Source organism: Herpailurus yagouaroundi, unplaced genomic scaffold (assembly GCF_014898765.1).
Source record: "Herpailurus yagouaroundi ecotype Mexico unplaced genomic scaffold, PumYag 141, whole genome shotgun sequence".
Classification (NCBI taxonomy): domain Eukaryota; kingdom Metazoa; phylum Chordata; class Mammalia; order Carnivora; family Felidae; genus Herpailurus; species Herpailurus yagouaroundi.
The window spans coordinates 49,869,335-49,890,068 of record NW_024412396.1 but is presented as its reverse complement, the minus strand read 5'-3'; the positions used below and the strand labels follow the sequence as shown (position 1 = coordinate 49,890,068).

Sequence of the window (20,734 nt, the reverse complement as noted above, 5' to 3'; positions counted from 1 at the left end):
TGATTTAACATAAGAGGAGCCCAACATCTGAATCATCTGTAACATCTAGTTCTATACCTTACTATTGGGGTTAAGCCAAATTCCCACCCCATGAAGTAGTCAATCTGTCTTTATTTGATTACTTGGCATTTTGCCAACATCTTTCATCCTTAAAAATGCAGCCACTGGGTGGTCTCCAGCATAAATCTCTAGGGTTCTCTAGCTGTTTAGAGAAGCGTACAGCTGACAGAAACTCTGGCTACTGCTGCAGATACAAGCACAATCTTCTCTGGTTTTAAAAAATAGGTTTCTTTCCTTCTTTTAAACAATAGGTAGGTTACAAAAATTGTAAGATTGTTTGAAGTTTTTTTGAGTCTAATCTTAGATGAATACCAGAACACAGATGATAAAAGGACCAAATATCATACCCACTACCCTAGACCCAGCTCTATACCTTTATAGTATATGCGGATTTGAGTCTGTGCAAACCTGTAGCAATAAAGGAAATATAATACCTCATGCATTTCTTTAGCCTTAGCAGAACACCTACAAAGCTTTAAAACAAGAGAGAGAGGGCGAGAGAGGGAGAACTGGAAATAAAAAGGTTCACAAGAAGCATCCGTTGGAAGCTCAAGAAGACAGTAAACATAGATCACAAATTGACTATAGTAAGATAGGGATTCACGTTGCCATCTGGACTTTAACCATGTGTCACAAATCCCTCAAATTTAGAAATTCTAGTCATTTCTATCTAATAACTAGGGTTAAAAAAAAAAAAATCTTGTGCCAAGAGAAATGACCAAAAAAAAAAAAGTATTTTAGTGTTACTCGTTGAAGGTCTGTCCTTTTCTAGTTGATGGAACAGACTACTTACCAGGCCAAAGAAGGAGAGAGATTTACTTCCAACAACCATGGCTTCAGAGTAGAATCTATGAGCACATCAAAGCCATAGAGTTCTAGAAATACAACATAACACAATACACAAGATCATTTTCTATGTCACAACTAAATAAAGATCCTAGAAGACTGAATCCAATCAACCCCCACCAGACGCCTAGAAATTTGGTGAGTATAAGTAATGAGTGGAAGTAGGAGCAGAGCATCTTTCAAGTTCCAGAGAAATTAATCAAGCTCTAGAGATGAGACAATGTTATAAAATTCCACTTTTTATCATCCACTCTATTGACATTCCTGAGCTCTACACAGAAAGTGACCTGACCTCTAAAAGTTAGCAAGCATGATTCTGCTGTGCTTACGGGTTAAAAAAAAAAAAAGTGTTGGGAGCAGGAATGTAACAAGTGCATTGAACATCAATGATACTTTAGGTTTGTTCTGGATTGTCCTCCTATCATATTCTGAAAACAGAAAAATCTACTGAAGGACTCTCTCTAGGGCCCTTCCAATGCAGTTTCCTAAACCAAGATCTTGCTTTGGCAGCCTAGATTAAGAAGAAATCTGAGTGTAAGATACATTTATTCTTCCCCTCTCCTATAGTTTCAGTTTCCCTTTGAAGACAGAAAATACACTGGCTCAACATAGAAACACAGAAGACTGTGACGAGCCACCCTGCACCACTAATATTATTAAAAAGGGAGGGAGCCAGAGACCAAATTTCCATGGTTTCTGGTTCTTTACTGATTCTTTCCCTAACTCCTCAACTGTTGCAAAGAGCAAAGCAAGAACCTTTTCTCCCAGGATGCAGGGATAATATGACGCTAACTATGGAAACTCAGCTAGCAGCCTTTACTATTATTATTATTATTATTATTATTATTATTATTATTATTGAGACCCTCTCCACAGTCCTCTTTGGTATACATATATGAAATATATCTGACTTTCAGAAGATCCACTCATTCTCGAACTTCCTACTCCATGTCCCTCAAATAATCTACATCTTCCTTCCAAGAGAAAAGATGAGCTTCCTTTCAGTTCAGTCAGAGGTCACGGGCCACAGCTCACATCTACAGAACACATCCAGGTATCTTCCAGAAATTCATTTTGAAACAAAAGTCTTTACTTCAAAAAGGATTCTCCCATTCCTCAATACTCTCAATAACATAGAAAAATAAGTGTAAATTTCTAAAAAAAGACGGTGCCACAGATGGTCTTTTGAACACAGAAAATCTGCTATGGGACCAAGAATCCTAGAAGGGGAATCTGGAGACCTGGATCCTTCTCAGGACTCTACCATTTATTCACTGAGGAACTTGGAGAACTCATTTCTCTGTCTGATATTTCTTTCGCATTGTTTCACCCCTCGGATCTTCTCTATTAATCACCATCTCTCAATACCTGTGTGCTCTATAAACCTATATCCAGAATCCCTATTTATGCAGTACAGGTTCAGGTAGACATCATATTTGAATTTTTCTCTCGGGAAAAGTCGCCATGAAAAGTTGCCATTCTTCTGAATATTTTACCTAATCTTCAATCATCCCACAGAATATTCCCCTTTCAATCTGAAAAAAAGAGTCTACATAAGGCACTGAAAAAGGAAGACTTAATTGCAAAATCCACAAGTCCATGTTAACATTACACAAGCAGTAGCACAGGATTCAACTATTTCATAAAATGCTAATATTATTAATAATAATGGCACGAGGAACAGGGTAAGAATGCCTGAAGCACATGTTGACCAGCTCTGCAGAATGAACCACAGATTTGCAGAATGAACCACAAATGAAGGAAAACTGAAATCCGAATGAGAATCAATGAGACCCGTTATTTAGACACCTTGCATTAAACAGCCAGCACTTTGACTTAACTATTTCCTGAATTAAGAGGCAAATTCCAAGAATCCCAGCAGAAAGGCTGAGAACCAACATTCTGGAAAGTAAGAAAAAATAAAATGAAATAACCCAAAGAGAGACAACACCCATTTACTGGGCACGCTAAATTTTTACCCAGGTGAATGAAACCCATCAGGGCTAAACAATCGCAAAATCAGTTTTGGATCTAACGGCACCTGTACACGCACGAGGCTTGGATCTACTCCCATTTCAAAGTGGGTGAGTATGTGGTGGCATTACAACACAGTGCAAAGCCCAGCTCACCTCAGGAGCTGGAAGTGGGAGGGTGGTAAATGGAGGGAAAAGAGGGCATTTGTATCAGGTTGACCTCTTCCAATAATCAACTCAGCTTAAGAAAAATAATTTCGGTCTTTGGCAGGCTACAAAAGTCCTCATAATCACCCTTTTAACTTATGATCGGTCTTTTCTATGGACATGAAAGATTTTAAAAGGTAAGAAGTATGCTGTCCTGAGAATATTAAACTTCCCCTTTTAATACTGTGTGTTTTAGCAGCAGGGTCTAGAATTTCAAAAACTCAGTGTCCAGGATGAGATACACCAAGTGTTCCTGTCACTAAAGGGTGCGGGCAAGCTAGGCTTTGCCCACTCTGAGAACTATGTTCTTTGTTCTTCTGTGTGGTCCCCATCATAACAGAAAAGCAAGTATTTTCAAAGGACTGGTGCTACCACCTCGATCAACAATGTTTCCTTAGGAAAATTTCCTTTCATGAGACGTATTTCCTTCAGCCCCCAGCCAAATCCAAACAAACTTGAGAATTATATGTGTGACTAGTAAGAAACAGCTTGACTCCATCACGACTTCACATTCGTGTCCTTATCTCCCCACTTCTTGAATGCAGCTTCCTGAAGAAGCAATCTACACTTAGCTGCCTTAACCTTCTTAATGCCTGTTCGTTCTCCAAGCCGTAAGAATTTGCTTTTGCTCCCGCTATCTAAAGCAGTAACTGTTTTCACTGTGATCAACAAAGACCACCTTACTGCTAAGCCCAAACATCTGAAACTGTTGACCACCCCTTACTTATTGGCACTTTCTTCTCCCTTGGTTCCGGGACACTGCTCTCTTCTGATTCTCCTCCTCTTTTCACTCCTTCTCTTCTGCCCAGCTATTCACTGGCAGGTTTGCTCAGGGTGGCATCCTCAGGGCTCTTTCCTTCTCAATTCTACTTCTCTTCGATCTCATGTATTCTCATGGCTGCAATTAACATTATGATGATGACATTCAAATCTATATCTTTAGTCAAGTGTCTCCTGAATACCAAATCCATAACTCCACAACTGCCTTCTACACAACTTCACTAGGATATCCCAGGAGCATTCAACACTCAACAAAATATAACTCGTTATATTTCCCCAAACCTGTTTGGCTTCCCATTTTTCTTCACCTTGGAAAATGGTGGCCTGATCCACCAGTCTCCAAAGCTAGAAACACTCTCTTCACCACCTCCCAAAACCTACACACTACCAGACCTCTTCTCTATTTCTCTTTAATCCAGGCTTCTACATTCTCTTTTGAGATGTAACTTACATATAATGAAAGAGACAGATCTTAAGTGTACAACTTGATGAGGCTTGATAACTGGATACATCCACGTAATCCACACTCATATCGACCCACAGAGAACATTTCCATCATCCCAGAAAGATCCCTCATGCCCCTTCCTGGTAAACACCCTGCTTCCCCTCATCGTACCCCTGGATAATCACTATTCTTATTTCTTTCACCATAGATTCATTGTCCGTTCTAGAATGGCATATAAATGGGAGCATACAGTATATACTTTTTTGAGTCTGGCTTCTTTCAATCAGCATTTTTGAGGTTCATCCACCTATGACTGTTTCTTGTTTTAAAACAAGTTTGTGAAAATAAAACTATTGTATCACTTACATACAACAAAATTCACCCTTTTAAATTATAGTTCGAGGAGTTTTGACAAATGTATGTAGTCATGTAACCACCACCACAATTAAGATATGGAACAATTCTACCACAGGCACGCCAGTGCCCCCCTTTCCAGCCAATTCTCACTCCCCATCCCCCCAGCGACCAATGATCTGATCTCTGCCTTTTCCAGAAAGTCAAATAAAGGAAATCATTCAGATGAACCTTTGAAAGCGGCTTCTTTCACTTAGAGGTGTGCTTTTGAGATTTATCTATGTTTTTACGTATCAACAGTGTAGTTCATTCCTTTTACTGCTGTGTAGGATTCTATGTTATGGATATACCACAACTTGTTTATCCATTCAACAATCACAGACATTTGGGCCGCTTCCAATTTTTGGCGGCTATGAACAAAGGTGCTATAAACCTTCATATCCAGGTATCTGTGTGAACACATAACATTCTGTCTTGGGGAAACACCTACAAGTGGGACTGCTGGATCACGTGGTTAAGTGTACATTATCACCACAGACTTCTTACTTCCCATTCGTTTCCCTAGGGCTAGTCTCTCCCCACTGCAGTCCATTCTCCACATGCCCGTCGGAATTTCTAAGACATAAATCTAATAGTCAGATAGAGATAGGCTGTGAACTGGCCCAACAACAGATACTTGACGTCAGGTGGTACTTGAAGGATTTTAAATTCGTCACTTCTAGTCACGGTGTACACTATTCTCTTTGTTGTTACTCTGTCATCCAAAGCTTTGGGTCAAATCATGATAAAAGTTAAGGAGAGTAATAACAATCTTATTGCCCTCCCGCTCAAAACACTCCAGTTGCTGCCTGCTGTCTCCAGGAGGAATTTACACGTCAGTCCTCTAGAACGGGGCTCCAATCTGCTTCCGTGACCTCAACTCCTGCCGCCCCAGCCTATGCAGGCTGCATCCAGTCACACTGAGCTTCTATTTCACAAACTGCCATATTCTGCCTTGACACGACGCTGTGCATGTTGTATTCCTTCTGGTAGACATGGCTTCCCCTGGCTTCCCCTGGGCATTGCTGATAGCTCTTGTGTGTTCCTAGAGCACCTGAGTCACTCTACTGCCCGTACCACTTTTGTGATCTCCTGCCTGTTCCTCCCCACCACCTGAGGGCAGGGCCATGTCTTACCCATCGTTATACTACAAGCAGCCTGCACCATAAAAGGCACCTAGGAAGCAATCAAGAAATACTAAAAGAAAGATAAAGAAAAGAGAAGAAGAAAGAGGAAAAAAAAAAAGTAAGTGAAAAGCATCTGACAATTAAATTTTTTATTTTTTTAATTTTTAAAAATGTTTTCATTTATTTTTGAGACAGAAAGAGACGGAGCATGAGCAGGTGAGGGGCAGAGAGAGAGGGAGACACTGAATCTGAAGCAGGCTCCAGGCTCTGAGCTGTCAGCACAGAGCCCGACGCGGGGCTCGAACTCACGGACTGTGAGATCATGACCTGAGCCGAAGTCGGATGGTTAACCCACTGAGCCACCCAGGCGCCCCTATTTTTTTATTTAAATTCAGTTAGTTAACATACAGTGTAGTCTTGGCTTCAGGAGTAGAAATTTTTCAAAAAGACAAGTAATTTGCAGTTACTCCCCCAAAATAACCCTGGCCACAAGACTTGAAATATTCATAATAAAGCTTACCAACCACAAGGACAATAAGAGACATTCCTATTAAGGTTTTTACATATTAAGACATATTAAGAAAAAACTTGATAAAAGGTGGTCTAGGAAGGGAGGAAGAAAAAAGATTTGATAGAGAAAATAATAACGCATCCAAGGGCTAACAGATGACTAAACATGGCACACCACTAATTGTGAAATCAATCCACTAACCCTCCCCAGAAATAAAGTCCCAGCTGGAGCCGTAATCCTGAGGCAGTGGAAAGTGCTGACATTAGCCAGTCCACACTGCCAGTCAAATGCTATTGTATAAAGGAAATTCTTTTTACCTTGGCTTTGGATTTGAGTTGCAAACCTAAGGAGGAAGTCTTTATCTGGGGTCCAGAAGGAGATTTTGGAAAAAAACAGATCAAGATCCCACAGGAAAATGAACTAAATAAAAGAAAAAGCCCAGAGCCAATTTGTTAACTAGTCCAATAAATCAATATGGTATCTGGCTACCATATGTAAAGGTAGATTTGAAAGGAGTATCTAGGATTCAGGACTGCTGATTAGAGCCGAAGAGTGCCTTTTGCAGGCCTGATCTGCTAGAAAGAATGATATCATTTTTCCTGAGATCTAGTTACAGGAGAGCAGAAGGAGAATCCAGGATATGGGGCATGCCAAAAGTGGCTGGGCTCATCAGAACTTGTCTTTATGTGAGTGGAGAAAGGGCCAAAGAGACCTGGATCCCAAACCTGGCTTGGCCATTTGTTAGCTGCACAACCTAGCATAAGTTTATTTGACCTTTCCAGATCTTTTTTCCTTGCTATAAAACATGGGTAATAAATACCAACAAAACTCTGTTAACAGGGCTAAAGGGAATAACCAAGGAAAAGTGCTTAACAACCGGTAGGTACTTTCTCCCGAGTTACTTTCTACGGTAACTTCTCTTCCCACCTGAACAGGAGCATGGGCTAAACCAGAAAGTGAACTGTTTGCTGACTTTCACTACGATGTTGGTGGTGGTGGTCAAGTAGTTTACGTAACTGAGGAATGTATGCTGCCCACTTTCCTTCCTTCAACAAATATTTATGGACACCCACCCTTTGAGAATGTCGGCTTACCCTGCAAAATGGTCTAGCACAACAGCAGTGAAAAGCCAAACCAGCGCTCATTCAACAAAGAGGTGTACTGAGCATGGACTGTCCTGAGCAAAGATGCTACCGGTCTCTGACCTAAACAAAGCCAGCCTTGCCAGCTCTCCAAGTGGCACGGACAGCTGGCCCAGAGGATCCCAGGCTGGAGAGGGCCGGGGTCTGAGCCTGTCACTTCAGCCATCCTCACACACATAGATAAAACTGCCGTCAGCAGCAGCATCTGTAAAGGACAGCTAACATCCTGTTGCTTTGGGCTGTTTTTCTCCAACTGGTCAAAAAAGCCGTTCTCCTTGCCAGTTATGTCACAGTGCCAATTTCCTAAGCACGTTTAAAGGGTGGCTGTTTACGCATATATTTCACATGGTACCATATTTTTACAATCTTGAGGGCAGTAAAAATTAGATTGCCAGCAATCTATTTTATTGGGAGGGGCATCAAAAACTCTGTAAATCAAGAGTACAAGGAATGATCAAGGTGACCTGCCTGCCAACCATCTTGTGGGCCCCTGCCCTCCAGGCCAGGTCTCTTTCATGTGGGCTCTTCTACTTGTGAGCCCTGGAACCAAGGGCAAGGCTCTTAGTTTCTCAGGCCCCAACTTCTTTATATGGACTAATTGTTCTCTGGGGTCCTTTCCAGATGTACAAATCTATGAGAAGGCATTACATGGCAAGTTTCAAGTAGTTTATGAAGGTTACTAAGTCTACATTGAAATGACAATAATACAATGCAGGTGTGTGTGTGTGTGTGTGTGTGTGTGTGTATACATACATGTGTGTATATATATCATCCCATGTAAAATCTGGTTTGAGAGGAATAATTGCTTATAATCTATGCCTTGCACAGAGCAGGGACTGCAAATAAGTTAAATGCATAAATAAATAAATGAATGGGAATATTAGAAGTACCTAAAAGCACAGTTGGGCATCACAGGTGGTGGAGCAGGAAAGAATTCATGAGACAGAAACACTTAGATAGTACTGGAATGCTCCTGGCCAACATTCATAATGTGTAAGGGCGAAACAACTAAAAGAATATGGTGAACCCCACCACTGGACTACTGGCTTCCTCTAAAAGCACCAATGCTCTGTGTAAGCCAAATTCTTCTGGGAAGCTCTCAATTCCTGTTTACTCTAAAACAAATAAGAAAGAAAAAAAAACGAACAAACCAGTTTTATTCCTTGTAACTCAAATCCCAAGGGAAGTTAGTAGGAGTAAGTGGGAGCCAGAGAGACTCACACAAATATACGCACACATACAAAATCATACCTGATGGGGGGGAGGTTAATGAAGCACACAAAATCCCAGGGCCGACAGGAAGTGGAATTAGAACCACAAAAGCCAAGAAGACAGTCAACAACTTAAAAAACTCCAGATGCACTCACTTTATTAAAATGGAATAAAAGCAAAGAGGAGGAAAGGAGACCCACAGATGATGAAATGGACTTGGGGGTATTTCACTGAGTCAGGGAAAGTCACTGCTTATTTCATATTGGAATCTCTACTGCCATTAAGTTCCAGAAATTCTCAAAGAGAATTTGTTCAAAAAGAGCAAAGATTTTTATACGAAGAAATTAAGCTTCGTATAAGAGCCAAGTAGATGTGGAAAAGAAACCTTAGTTTTTTAATCCAATGAGGTTTTTGAAGTTGGAAGATATGTTCTATGCACCCCTTCTTCAAGCAGTTTATAATTAACGCTAAGAGCTCTAGGCCCTTACCAAACCAGATCTACTAAGAAGCTTACTATCAGGCCACCAAAAGGCAATTAAAGCAAGTACCAATGTTCAATAAACATTTCTTGAACATCTCCTAAGAGCAAAAAACCACTATGCACAAGAGGAGCAGAAACTAGGGAGACGGTGCTGCTGTCTACAGGGAGCTTCCAGTCCAGGAGGGGAGACAGACACATAAATGGGTGCCAGATGACAATCAGGTACCACTGCAGATTATGCATGGGAAGCTGCGGGTGGAGGGGGCTAACTCAGACTGGAACACTTAGGAAAAACTTCACCACAGAAATGACACTTGACTTCATCTTGAAAAGATGGCGGTGATCTATTAAGTAAAGGAACACGAGGGAAAGATTCCAGATGCAGGATAAAGCAGGTGCAAAGGGCAGAGGCGAAGGGAAGGACCTGGCAGGTCCAGGGAGTCAGTGTAAGGTGTGGTTTGGCCACAAGAGGATGAGAGGGGAAGGGGAGACAGAGAGAGACTACTGACAATCGAGAAGTTAAGCTCGGAGACAACCAGGGAAGCACATGAGTAAACAAAACGTCACAATATGAGAGGAAAAGAACACAACAGAACAGCATGAGAGAGGAGGCACAACAGCGCATTTTGTTAAGCAAGGGTTCCTAGAAGAGGCAACGTCAAGCTTAGTCTGAGAATATGAACAGGAGTGTGCCAGGCAGACAGGACCGAAGAATTTATACCGAGGCACAAAGGCATGGAGTGCTCAGTGGTAGAGCTGGATTATAAGGTGTAAGAGGAGAAACTGAATTCTAGAAAATTCAGCTGTGGTCCGGTACTTAGAAGCCTGGAAGTCCTATCAAGTGTCTATTGACTAGTTAACCCTAAAGAGCCATGTAGGGTTTTAGAGGACATGAACACGTCTGTACTTAGAAAATGTACCACAACCTCTCCTTTTCTTATATAATTTCAGGTCTTGGTTTGTCTACGGTCTTCTGTTCCTGGTCTCAACACCTCCCTTTGTTTACTGCCTCTCAAGTACAGACTGTTATGATAATCCGTGAAAGAGATCAAGAATTACTCATTCTAGTTATAAAAATAGCAAAGAAATAATTTCTATTGAGTGCAAATTGAGGACCAGACATTGGGCCAAGTGCTTGGCATACATCATCTCATTTGATCTTCCTGGTATCCTTGGGAGATCGGTACCGTCATTAGTACAATTTTATAATGGAGGAAACAGGACTGGCGTAACTTGCTGAAAATAAGAAAACAAGTAAGGGGTGCAAATGGCTTTCACACTAATTCCGTCTGTCAGGCTCTAAAGTCCGTGTTCTTCACTTTCCTGCTACCCTGACTCCCGAGCGAGCCATGACTCTGATATCCTTACTACTGTATTACTTTCATTATCCCCCCAGCAACAACCCTAGTGTGTTTTACTAACAAAGCCTAACACCTGCTGAAAGCCTAGTTGACTTTACAGACACACTGGCAATCACTACACAGTGCACATCCACACAGAAAGCAAAGTGCGCAGGTGTCCTCGGTGCCAGTCATAGCCAGTGGGTCAGTAGGCGACAGGCTTCCTGATCCAGGAGTTGTGAACTGTTTCTTACTCCTTCTCTGTGCAATCAGGGAGTTAAGGGTGGGAGAAGAGGGGAGGGAGGGAGGAAGAGGAGGGGAAAAAAAGGGAGGGGGGGGCAGAAACCCACTAGAAAGAAGACTAAAACAAAAAGGAGGAGTCATTGGAAACTGGGAGAAAGCACACACTGGTACCAGCCAGAGCTTCTTGGAACGGTTCCCAGTCTGGCTGCCAAGGGGCTCTGGAATATATTTGTTAGAGCTGGATTCCTGTACAGTCCATTGCAGGCTTTTTCTGATTGCACTCTGACAGAGAGACCCACACTTTAGTTCCAATCCCTGCTTCCCGCACAGAAAGCCTGTGAGTCCTCAGGGGACCTCCAACTAAGCTCACCACTGGCCTCTTAGTAGGACCCTCACATGCCACCTCAGCTTAGAAAGAAAAACCCGCCACACACACACATTCTTACTTCTGTAGAATCACAGAGTCTCTCTACCCCAGGATCCCTTCCCAACTTCCCAAGCCCCTTTTCACACAACATATTAAGCTTCATGAGTCTCCTTACCAAAACAACTGCTGCGGTGAGGAACAAAGGTTTTACAGGCTGTAGCAATAGCTAGTTCAGCAGAGATTATAGTCTTAATAATCAGGTCTTCCACATGGGCCATCAATGCTACAAAAAAGAAAAAAAGAAGAAGAAGAAGGAAGAGACACTATAATGTACAGAGTAGAAAAACTGGATTCTGGAACACAGTGTGATTGTAAAAGCACATGTGCTCTTTCCAAAAAGTCTCCAGGTGGCGGTCTTGCAAATAGGTACTCCAGGAGACGGCATTATCTATGAATAAGGTGACACAGTCAAGAATGTGGGTGCAGGGGTTGTACTGAAGTGGCATCCTATGACAAAAGACAGACATGGAATGGAAAAGAAGCCCTACTTCCCCCTTCTCAGGCTTCTCCATCGCCCTTCCCCTTTGTGGACTGAGCTAAGCCTTCTTGCACAGTTTCCCATTCTGCTCAAGGCTCAGCCAGTAGTGTCCATTTTGATTCCAAGCCCTGTACTCAGACTTGACACTGCTCATTCCCCAATTCAACATGAGTGAGGCAGATTAACTTTGAAAAATTTGAACTCAGGGCCAATATGAAGACAGTACTTCAGTCCGCAGCTCAACATTCAAGAAGGATAAATTCACTAAGGGTTAAAGGACAAAGTTATGCCTTCCAAACTAGAAACAAGAAAAGGGATTGGGGGGGTGGGGCGTCACAGAAAGCCTGTTTTCCATCTTCTATAGGGCAGGAAAAATCAACATCAAGAACAACGACCCTGGGGTGCCTGGATGGCTCAGTCGGTTGAGCGTCCAACTTCGGCTCAGGTCATGATCTCACGGTCTGTGAGTTCGAGCCCCAAGTCAGGCTCTGTGCTGACAGCTCAGAGCCTGGAGCCTGCTTCAGATTCTGTGTCTCCCTCTCTCTCTGCCCCTCCCCGCTCATGCTCTGTCTCTCTCTCTCTCTCTCTGTCAAAAATAAATGAACATTAAAAAAAAAAATTTTAAACAAAACAACAAAAAGAACAACGACCCTGTCAGAAGCCTCAGAGACACTACCAGAATTAGAGAGAATGATGCATGCTGAGAGGCACAGTGAGGTTATACAGAAAAAAGAGATCACAAAGGAAAAAGGCCTGGTACTCACCAGTTGTATCTCTACCTTCTTGTTTCAGATACCTAAGCATGGCACTCATGCTCCATTTGTTCCCATAATCCTCCACTTCTGGATCATCACAACTAAAACAAAGGAATGGACCAAAGTCACACATGCAAATAGGCCTGGCTGTAGAAACCAGATTTTTTTTTTTTTTTTTTTTTTTACAAATACTTGTCCTTTTAATCTTCAGGAAAACATTCCCTTTGCGGACCTCCTGCAAAGGTGCTCCCTCCCGCGGTGTTCCCTCAGCACCTATTCTTAGTCCCTTTGTCATATATCCCTTTCTACCACTGATTTATTTTTTAATGAAAATGCATATAGCTTCTCTTATGGGGGGGGCAGGGGAAAAGGCAGCAAATTCTTCCTTAAGCAAACAATTATTATGTATCACGAGTGGAAGCAATGTGTGAAAGGATGTAAACAATTTAAGAGTGGCCACAATACATGAACAGAATGACACGTTTGGGATACTAACCTAGTCTTTGAGGTGAAAGTCATATGAGCCCACAAAACAACTTCTAATCCCATTTTGAGACCAGAACTGAGTCTTGGTTGGCTAGTGAACTAATGTAGTATAACATTCTAATGAGCTAACCTAGCATGGAACTGCTTTAGCATCTGAAGCAGGCTCTCTCCTCTCTAGTGGTAGCTCTCCACACAGCTTTTCTGGATACCCTCTGAGGTATCACTGAAAGCAGAATCCGTGAGAGCGACAATAAAATCAGCGAAGTGCCCCACCACCAGAGCAGCAGCCTGCCAAATGGGGTACACTGTCATGACTACTGGAAAGGTCTTGCAATCTGGAAAACTTTGTTTTGCAGATGCCCCCTCATTCCCTACCACCACCCCACCACCCACCAGTTGGGTGCATGTCTGCTCATCTTCCAGGGTGAACGATAGGGTATCTTCAATTCCAAAACACTGGTCACAGGACACTCCGTGAAATCTACACAGCCTTGGCAACTATGCCATCACTTCCAGAGTCTTTTTCTTTCTTTCCTTGGACTTTCTAGACACCTATTTTTAGTCTGAGTAGAAAGTGACTGTTTGGGTTTCTTTTTTATTTTTCCACTTTCTGGCAAAATTATCAGGATGAAAGAAAACAGAGCAGAAGGGATGTTTCCACACAGCTGTGCTGGTACTCCCTTCCACTGAATCGTTCTCTGAGATGGCCTCATTTCTTTCTTCATTTAATTTATTCCTAACTCTTCTTCCCTCTGATCATACAAGCATTTATTTTAGAGAATTTTAGGAAATACATAAAAGTGCAGAGAAGAAAACAGAAGTCACCCACCCATAATCTCATCCACTATAGTTAAGCGCTGTTGACATTTTGGTATATATCCTCCTAGTTTACATTTTCTCTCCCTCAGCAAAAATAAACAGCTTTAGTTATCTTATAGATTCAAAAAAGAACTTAAACTGAAAGTAGTGTCTGGTAACCTGCTTTTTCCACCTGACAATGTACAGTCATGAACATTCTTCTCTCTGATCTTGTGCGCACATCTCTTGTTATTTCTTAAAGTTAAGTTCCTAGAAATGGAAATGCTGGGTCAAAGGATACCAATATTTTTTAAGCTTTTGATACATTTTGCCAAGTGCTGAAATGACCTCATTTCTTGTCTTCTAAAAAGTTCCATATGCCTATTAAATTCCCACCCCTAAGTCAAGTGAGGAAAGACAGTGAAGACGAAATGTGGGAAGGCCTATTTTGGTAGAGAAAGGGGACGCCGTAACTGGGCAAGCAACGGAGAAGCAATAGCAGATATGCCTCAAAACTACGTTAAACGACAGCTTCCTGTAAGTTCCATGGAGATAAATGGAGTGCAACAAGTTGACTTTCCACATTTCCGGCACCTGCACGGGAAACTGATTTCCTGGCGCCCGGCTCGCATGCAGCCAGTACCTCACATAGTCTCCACTCTTCTTATTCACACTGTAGTTTGTCAGGTGCATGAACTGGTTCCGAATGTTCTTGGCTCCTTGATCATATCGCACGGTTGCAAACCTGATAGAAAAGACACAAGTTAAATGCCAGGAACAGGGGTTCAAGGAAATACAGGCTTGAACTCAGGATCAGTGTGATACTAATAAAAGGAAGGTGACGTCATTAACAGTGAGTGCTTAATAAATGCCCACTCCCATAGTGTTTCATATATACTATGTAATTCATTCCTTAAAGCAATTCTCTGAAGTGGGTAATATTATATCTGATTTTTAGGGTAGACATAAAAACTAAAATGTAACCTGGAAAGATTAAGTAACTTGTCCAAAATCACTTGTCCAAATGGATGTACCACATCTATTCTTGATACAAACCCTCAACAAAGTAGGTTTAGAGGGAACATACCTCAACATAATAAAGGCAGTATATGAAAGACCCACAGCTAATAATCATCCTCAATGGGGAAAAACAGAGCTTTTCCTCTATAGTCAGGAGTAAGACAGAGATGTCTGCTCTTACCACTTTTTCTTCAACCTAGTACTGGAAGTCCTAGCCTCAGCAATCAGACAACACAAAGAAATAAAAGGCATCCAAATCAGCAAGGAAGAAGTCAAACTTCTGCTATTTGCAAATGACATGATACTATAGATAGAAAACCCAAAAGACTTCACCCCAAAACTCCTAGAACCGATCAACGAATTCAGTAAAGTCTCAGGATACAAAATCAACAAACAGAAATCTGTTGCAAAGAATTCTACGTACCAATAATGAAGCAGCAAAGAGAAATTAAGGAATCAATCCCATTTACAATTACACCAAAAACAGTAAGATACCTAGGAATAAACCTAATCAAAGAGGTGAAAGACCTATACTCTGAAAACGATAAAACACTGATGAAAGAATTGAAAAGCATCCCATGCTCATGGATTGGAAGACAAATAGTGTTAAAATATCTATACTACCCAAAGCAACCTACACATTTAATGCCATCCCTATCAAAATACCACCAGCAGTTTTCACAAAGCTGGAACAAACAATTCTAAAATTTGTATGGAGCCACAAAAGCTCCCAAGTAGCCAAAGTAATCCTGAGAAAGAAAAGCAAAGCTGGAGGCATCACAATTTCAGACTTCAAGCTGTATTACAAAGCTGTAATCATCAAAAACAGTATAACACTGGCACAAAAGCAGACACATAGGTCGATGGATCAGAATACAAAACCCAGAAATGAACCCACAACAGCACGGTCAACTCATCTTTGACAAGGCAGGAAAGAATATCCAATGGAAACAATAAGTCTCTTAAACAAACGGTGTTTGGGAAAACTGGACGGCAACATGGTGAATGAAACAGGACCACCTTCTTACACCATACACAAAAAATAAATTCAAAATGGATGAAAGACCTAAATGTGAAACCCGAAACCATCAAAATCCTAGAAGAGAACACAGGCAGTAACTTCTTTGACATCAGCCATAGCAACTTCTGGATACATCTCCTGAGGCAAGGGAAACAAAAGCAAAAATAAACTAGTGGGACTTCATCAAAACAAAAGGCTTCTGTCCAGGTAAGGGGAAAAAAGAGAGAGAGAGAGAGAGAGAGAGAGAGAGAGATTAAGGAGTGCACTTGTGATGAGCACCAGGTGATTATGGAAGTGTTGAATCACTATATTGTCCACCTGGAACTAATATTACACTGTACGTTAATTAACCGGAATTTAAATTAAAACTTAAAAAAAAAAAAAAAAAAGGAAACAGCATGGCCAGTAACAAAATCAAGGCTGTCCAATTCAAAAGGCATGCTCTTAGTCACAATGTTGTTGTCTCTTATACATCTGGTTAAATGTTGAAACAATCATTTCTCCCTAAATTGAATTATTTTCTCACCCACAATACTGCTGTTTGCAAATCTGGCTGTTGTAATAATGTGTTGCATTTCCATACGTAATGTTAAGTTCAAAGAAAACAACTTTAATAAATACATAAATTCCAACCCCCCACCCCCCCATCACACTGACTCCACAACACATGTTCTTAACCACAAGATGCTGTTTCTCTGATAGAACCTTAGACAAACAGGAAGGATGAAAAACGAAAACAGAGTTACCCATGCCTGGGAAATTGTGTACACGACGCTGTGGATGACAGAGCATTTGCTGGTCAAGACACCTATGGGGTGCCTATACGGTGCTGGCACCATAGCATTCTATGGAAACTATTAAGCAAAAAGAATAAAATGACAGCAGAATGGTATATTTAAAATACACGTCTATAGAAATAACAGAACTGACCTATAAAGTTCATTTTAGGAAAACAATAATGGCAACATTAACAGCACACAAAACCTAGGTCTGCAGGACAACATAACTATGAGCATAGAGTAGGAGACTAATTCCTGAATTTGGAATGAAGGCAAAAGACAGAGGGATTAAACATGGAACCCACTGAAAACAGAGCAGCAATTTGATATCCTGGACTACTGTCAAAAGAAGACCAAAGTATAAAATATACGTGCCTCTGAAGGAAGTAACCAGGGAAAGAGAAAACTTTCCAGTGATGCTCAACATCAACAAAAGGACACTCGAGTCGAATGGTTATGGTAAATATCAACCCCTGTTTACATACCACTATAACCATATCACCCCTCACTAAAGTGGTTTTCCCAAGAGGCATATCCAAGTGTGTGAAAAAAAATCCTGGACGGCCACAAGTTTATTTTCATATGATTTACAAATTATTTACATATGCTTACTCAGACTATGAAGTCAACATGAATTTTTACCACATTAAAGGGCAGCATTTAAAAATTTTCCTCTTCTCTATTTCTTCTCACCCACCCACTATCTCTTCCTAATTCCCTGTACTAGAAATATACAAAAGCCAAAGAAAGAGAAGTGAAAAACAACCCCTGCCAAAAACCCAAAATTAAAATAAACAAACATGAAGACAGGAAGAAGGATGTGGACAAAGAGAAAATGTTGACCAGGCATGTACGGCTAAGGGACAAGGGCTTGATGGCCATCTATCTGTGTGTGAGAAGGACCTGTGATTTTTTTCAGAAACTTCCACTAGTTACCACCTAACTTCTAACCATGCCACTCCATGATGAGTAAACCTTGCCTGTGTATCCCAATCTTGCTTCTGTAGACATTCTCCAACCAAGCAGGAGACCATCATTCTCTGAATCCTTCTGAAATGCACAGAGGACCCACGCGGCCCCACAGAGGCTGCCTGCCTCATCCAGACATTACCTCACAGTGACATACCTCCTGCCATCCTCTCCCCTAGAAGAATAATGATTGAGAGGGAGGGAAAGGGTTCTGCTTCAGAGAAAGAGGGTTTTCATCTCTTCTCAATAAGAGTATCTGATCTAACCTGGTCAACAAGAAAAGCCTGGCAAAAGCCTGGCGGTTGACTCACCTGGTATTCCACACATGTCATTTTTACGCCCTTTTTTTCAATAGAACTGCATCTCTAAAAAGTAAGTTTTCTTCCTCCTAATCATCCTTCTCACTGAGGAATTTATATTCTCAACTCCAGCAAGGACAAGATTATTAGTGTCACAGAGTGGGTCTCTAAAGAGTGTAAGAAGCAAGAATTAGAGAAAAACAAAAAAACTTAAGCTCAATGGAAAGTTATCAAAAGAGCCAAAAACTACACTATTTCCTTAGCCTGACGGAGAACGTGGAAGACCACGTAGGTGTGTGTGCTCATCTTTCCTGCTAAGCCAGGAAGATACCACGCTTCTCACCAAAGTCCCTATTAAACAGACCACTTCCATCTCTGGTCACCATCTTCCAACATTTCCTTTGTATCGTCTAGACCAAAGGTCCCACTGGCCTACTAATCAAGTTCTGATTAACCCACAAACTTAAAAAAAAAAAAACTTGAATGACTTGGCCAACATTTAAAAATCAGACCTTCCTTCCTGCAGCCAGCGCTTACGTAAGGAAGATGGACAGGATAGGAAGGCAGCCCACAGGCAGCACAAGGAGGTTATCCGTGTAGCGTGGCGGCCTCACAGGGGTAAAAATCCACACAAGGAGGGCATCTGAGGGGGGCGGTGGCCAAGGTGGTTGAGAGATTGGCTACACAAAAGGGAACTGAGTATATATAAATATGTTAGAGATAATGGGAGTCAGATTTCTCACTGTTGGAGAAGAGAGATACAGGCAGACAGACTGCAGCTTCCGGCTGTGTGCTCACATGGTGAAAGGAGCCAGGAAATTCTCTGTGCCTTCTTTTATAAAAGGGCACTAATCACATTCATGAGGGCTTCACCTTCATGGCATAATCACCTCCCAAGGACCTAACCTCCTAATACCATCACCTTGGGGGGCGGAGGGGGGGGCGGGGGGGGCGGGGGGGGACTTCAACATATGAATGGGGGGGGGGATACAAACATTCAGACCACAGCACCACCACATATCAACGAGTTGCAGGCACTGAATAGTAAATGCCCTTAAGTGGCACATGTGATCTCCAGCTTTCACCAGAGCAACTTTTTCAGTGAATGTCCTTGTGAGCCTTTAGGTTTGTGACCTCCTGATTTAGACCTTCACATATCAAATTTCAGCCTGTTGAGGTCAAAAAGCTTCAACACAAATTCTTTATTAGCCACAATCTTAAAGAGGTAATTCCCTACTAGCCACCCCAGGACCAAGTTTGCAAATACTGCTCCTAACACATACTGAAATCTACATGATGCACTGAGTCTTGAACTTCCCTCTTAATGAAATCAAGATTTATAAAAAGCTCTAATGACAGAAAAAAAAAAAAGAGGGGGGATGGGGAGCCTCTACTTCTTCGCCAAATCTGAAATTCTGGGTACTATTTCATAGCCTACCGATGAAGAGAGAAGCATATGCTTTTTTTTTTTTTTAACCACACTGAAACATATGTAGATTAACTTTATTCTGACAATGAATTCTTAAGTCAGAAGCCACACTTCTAATGCTTCTCAGTGAGAATGGAGACAATGGTAACAACCTGTCTAAAACTCGAGTGTCTATGTGAAGGCAGGGTTCCCGTGTTAGACACATAGAAGGTACTGGATAACATGAACTGAAGCTGCACCTGAGCTGCTTGTCCCAGGAACTTCACCAGTATGGAAGCAAAGCAGGAAGGAAAGCACAGAATTCATGGAATCCTCTAAACTCCCCTCCTCCATTCAAAAACTGTTTTGTTCTTCAAAGATACTGCACCATAGCCAGAGTCACGGCTAATCTGGATGTAGGACACTTGGTCCCTCCCCTCTGATAGTCACATAATCTAACACACATTCAGTCCAAATGCACAAAGGAAAGAGGAGGCCGGCCCTGTGGAGATCCTGGCTGTGGCACAGGAGTTATCTTTCAGCAGGTGTAGCCATTCCGAGCCAGAGAGGCCTGGAGGACGAAGAGACAGCACCTCAGGCAGCCTTGCCAGGAGCCACTGGGTTTCATCCTGGCCTGACCCAGAAAAATCTTATGGAAGAGAACAAGAGGCCCGAGAGCTCTCTGATCTGCTGTCAACCAGCTGCAGCCGAGAGAGAGACTGCCAAAGTGGGGCAGTGACTGGGCAGCGCCCCACAGAGCCGTCTGGGAGGGGATTACCAGCCTGATCCCCTGTCTTCAGAGCCAGAAATGACTCAAACTTCACAAACAGCAAGGGCCTGCCAGGGAGGGTGACAATGAGCACTGGAGAGGGTTTTCTTCCCCTTGTTGCTGTCTCTCCACCCCCCCCACCCCCCCTCGCTGCTGTGGCAGAGATTCTGGACAGTGTGCAGCCTGTGAGGTAATCTGAATTCCTTGGCAACCAGCAAGTACCTGAATTCTTTCAAAACCGCAGGAATCCAGCAGAGAAAAGGTAAATATCCCTGCGGAGCCAGTGTTAATTAGCAAGGAAGGCTACTGAAGAAGGAACTGGGGGTGGGGAGGAAGGCAAAGGCATTACTAATGCTTTTGGGGTCTTTTCTGAATTTCCACTGAATAACACGACTGAGGCAGAGAAAAGGCAGATCCTGAGTGGGGCCTGCTCAGGGACCTCTCCCCCCACCTCCAGTGAGGATGGGAGTCTCCGGTCCCTGGCTGGGCACCTTCACTTCCCCACGTGGCGAGTGCTACCTATCTTTGGGTCTCTGACAGCGTTATTTGCTTTTCAAGTCCATTCTGTTCTAATTTCTTTTAACTTTTTATTTTTCCTGTTTCAGTGAAAATTTGGCTATTAGCTCCGGCTCAAAAAGGGCCTTGTCAGATCGTTTAGACCACATACTGGATCCACGGAAAACTGTAAAATCCAGGACAAAGTCTTTTTGGATTCCACCTCTGACAAGAAAGAGAATCTACACCATTTTGGTAGAGAATGGAGCC

The 20,734-nt window shown here is 42.2% G+C and overlaps 1 protein-coding gene across 18 annotated transcripts in view; it reads right to left on the bottom strand.

The window, feature by feature from the left end:
• TTLL5 (tubulin tyrosine ligase like 5) overlaps positions 1–20,734 on the bottom strand; it is a 284,194-nt gene that overhangs the window by 218,022 nt on the left and 45,438 nt on the right. For all 18 annotated transcript variants that reach the window (XM_040477756.1, XM_040477758.1, XM_040477763.1 and 15 more), the window contains 4 exons: positions 14,348–14,449; positions 12,430–12,521; positions 11,303–11,410; positions 854–935 (listed from right to left, as the gene is read on the bottom strand). In XM_040477756.1, the coding sequence (XP_040333690.1) occupies positions 854–935; positions 11,303–11,410; positions 12,430–12,521; positions 14,348–14,449 (384 nt within the window). The remainder of the gene's footprint in view (positions 1–853; positions 936–11,302; positions 11,411–12,429; positions 12,522–14,347; positions 14,450–20,734) is intronic.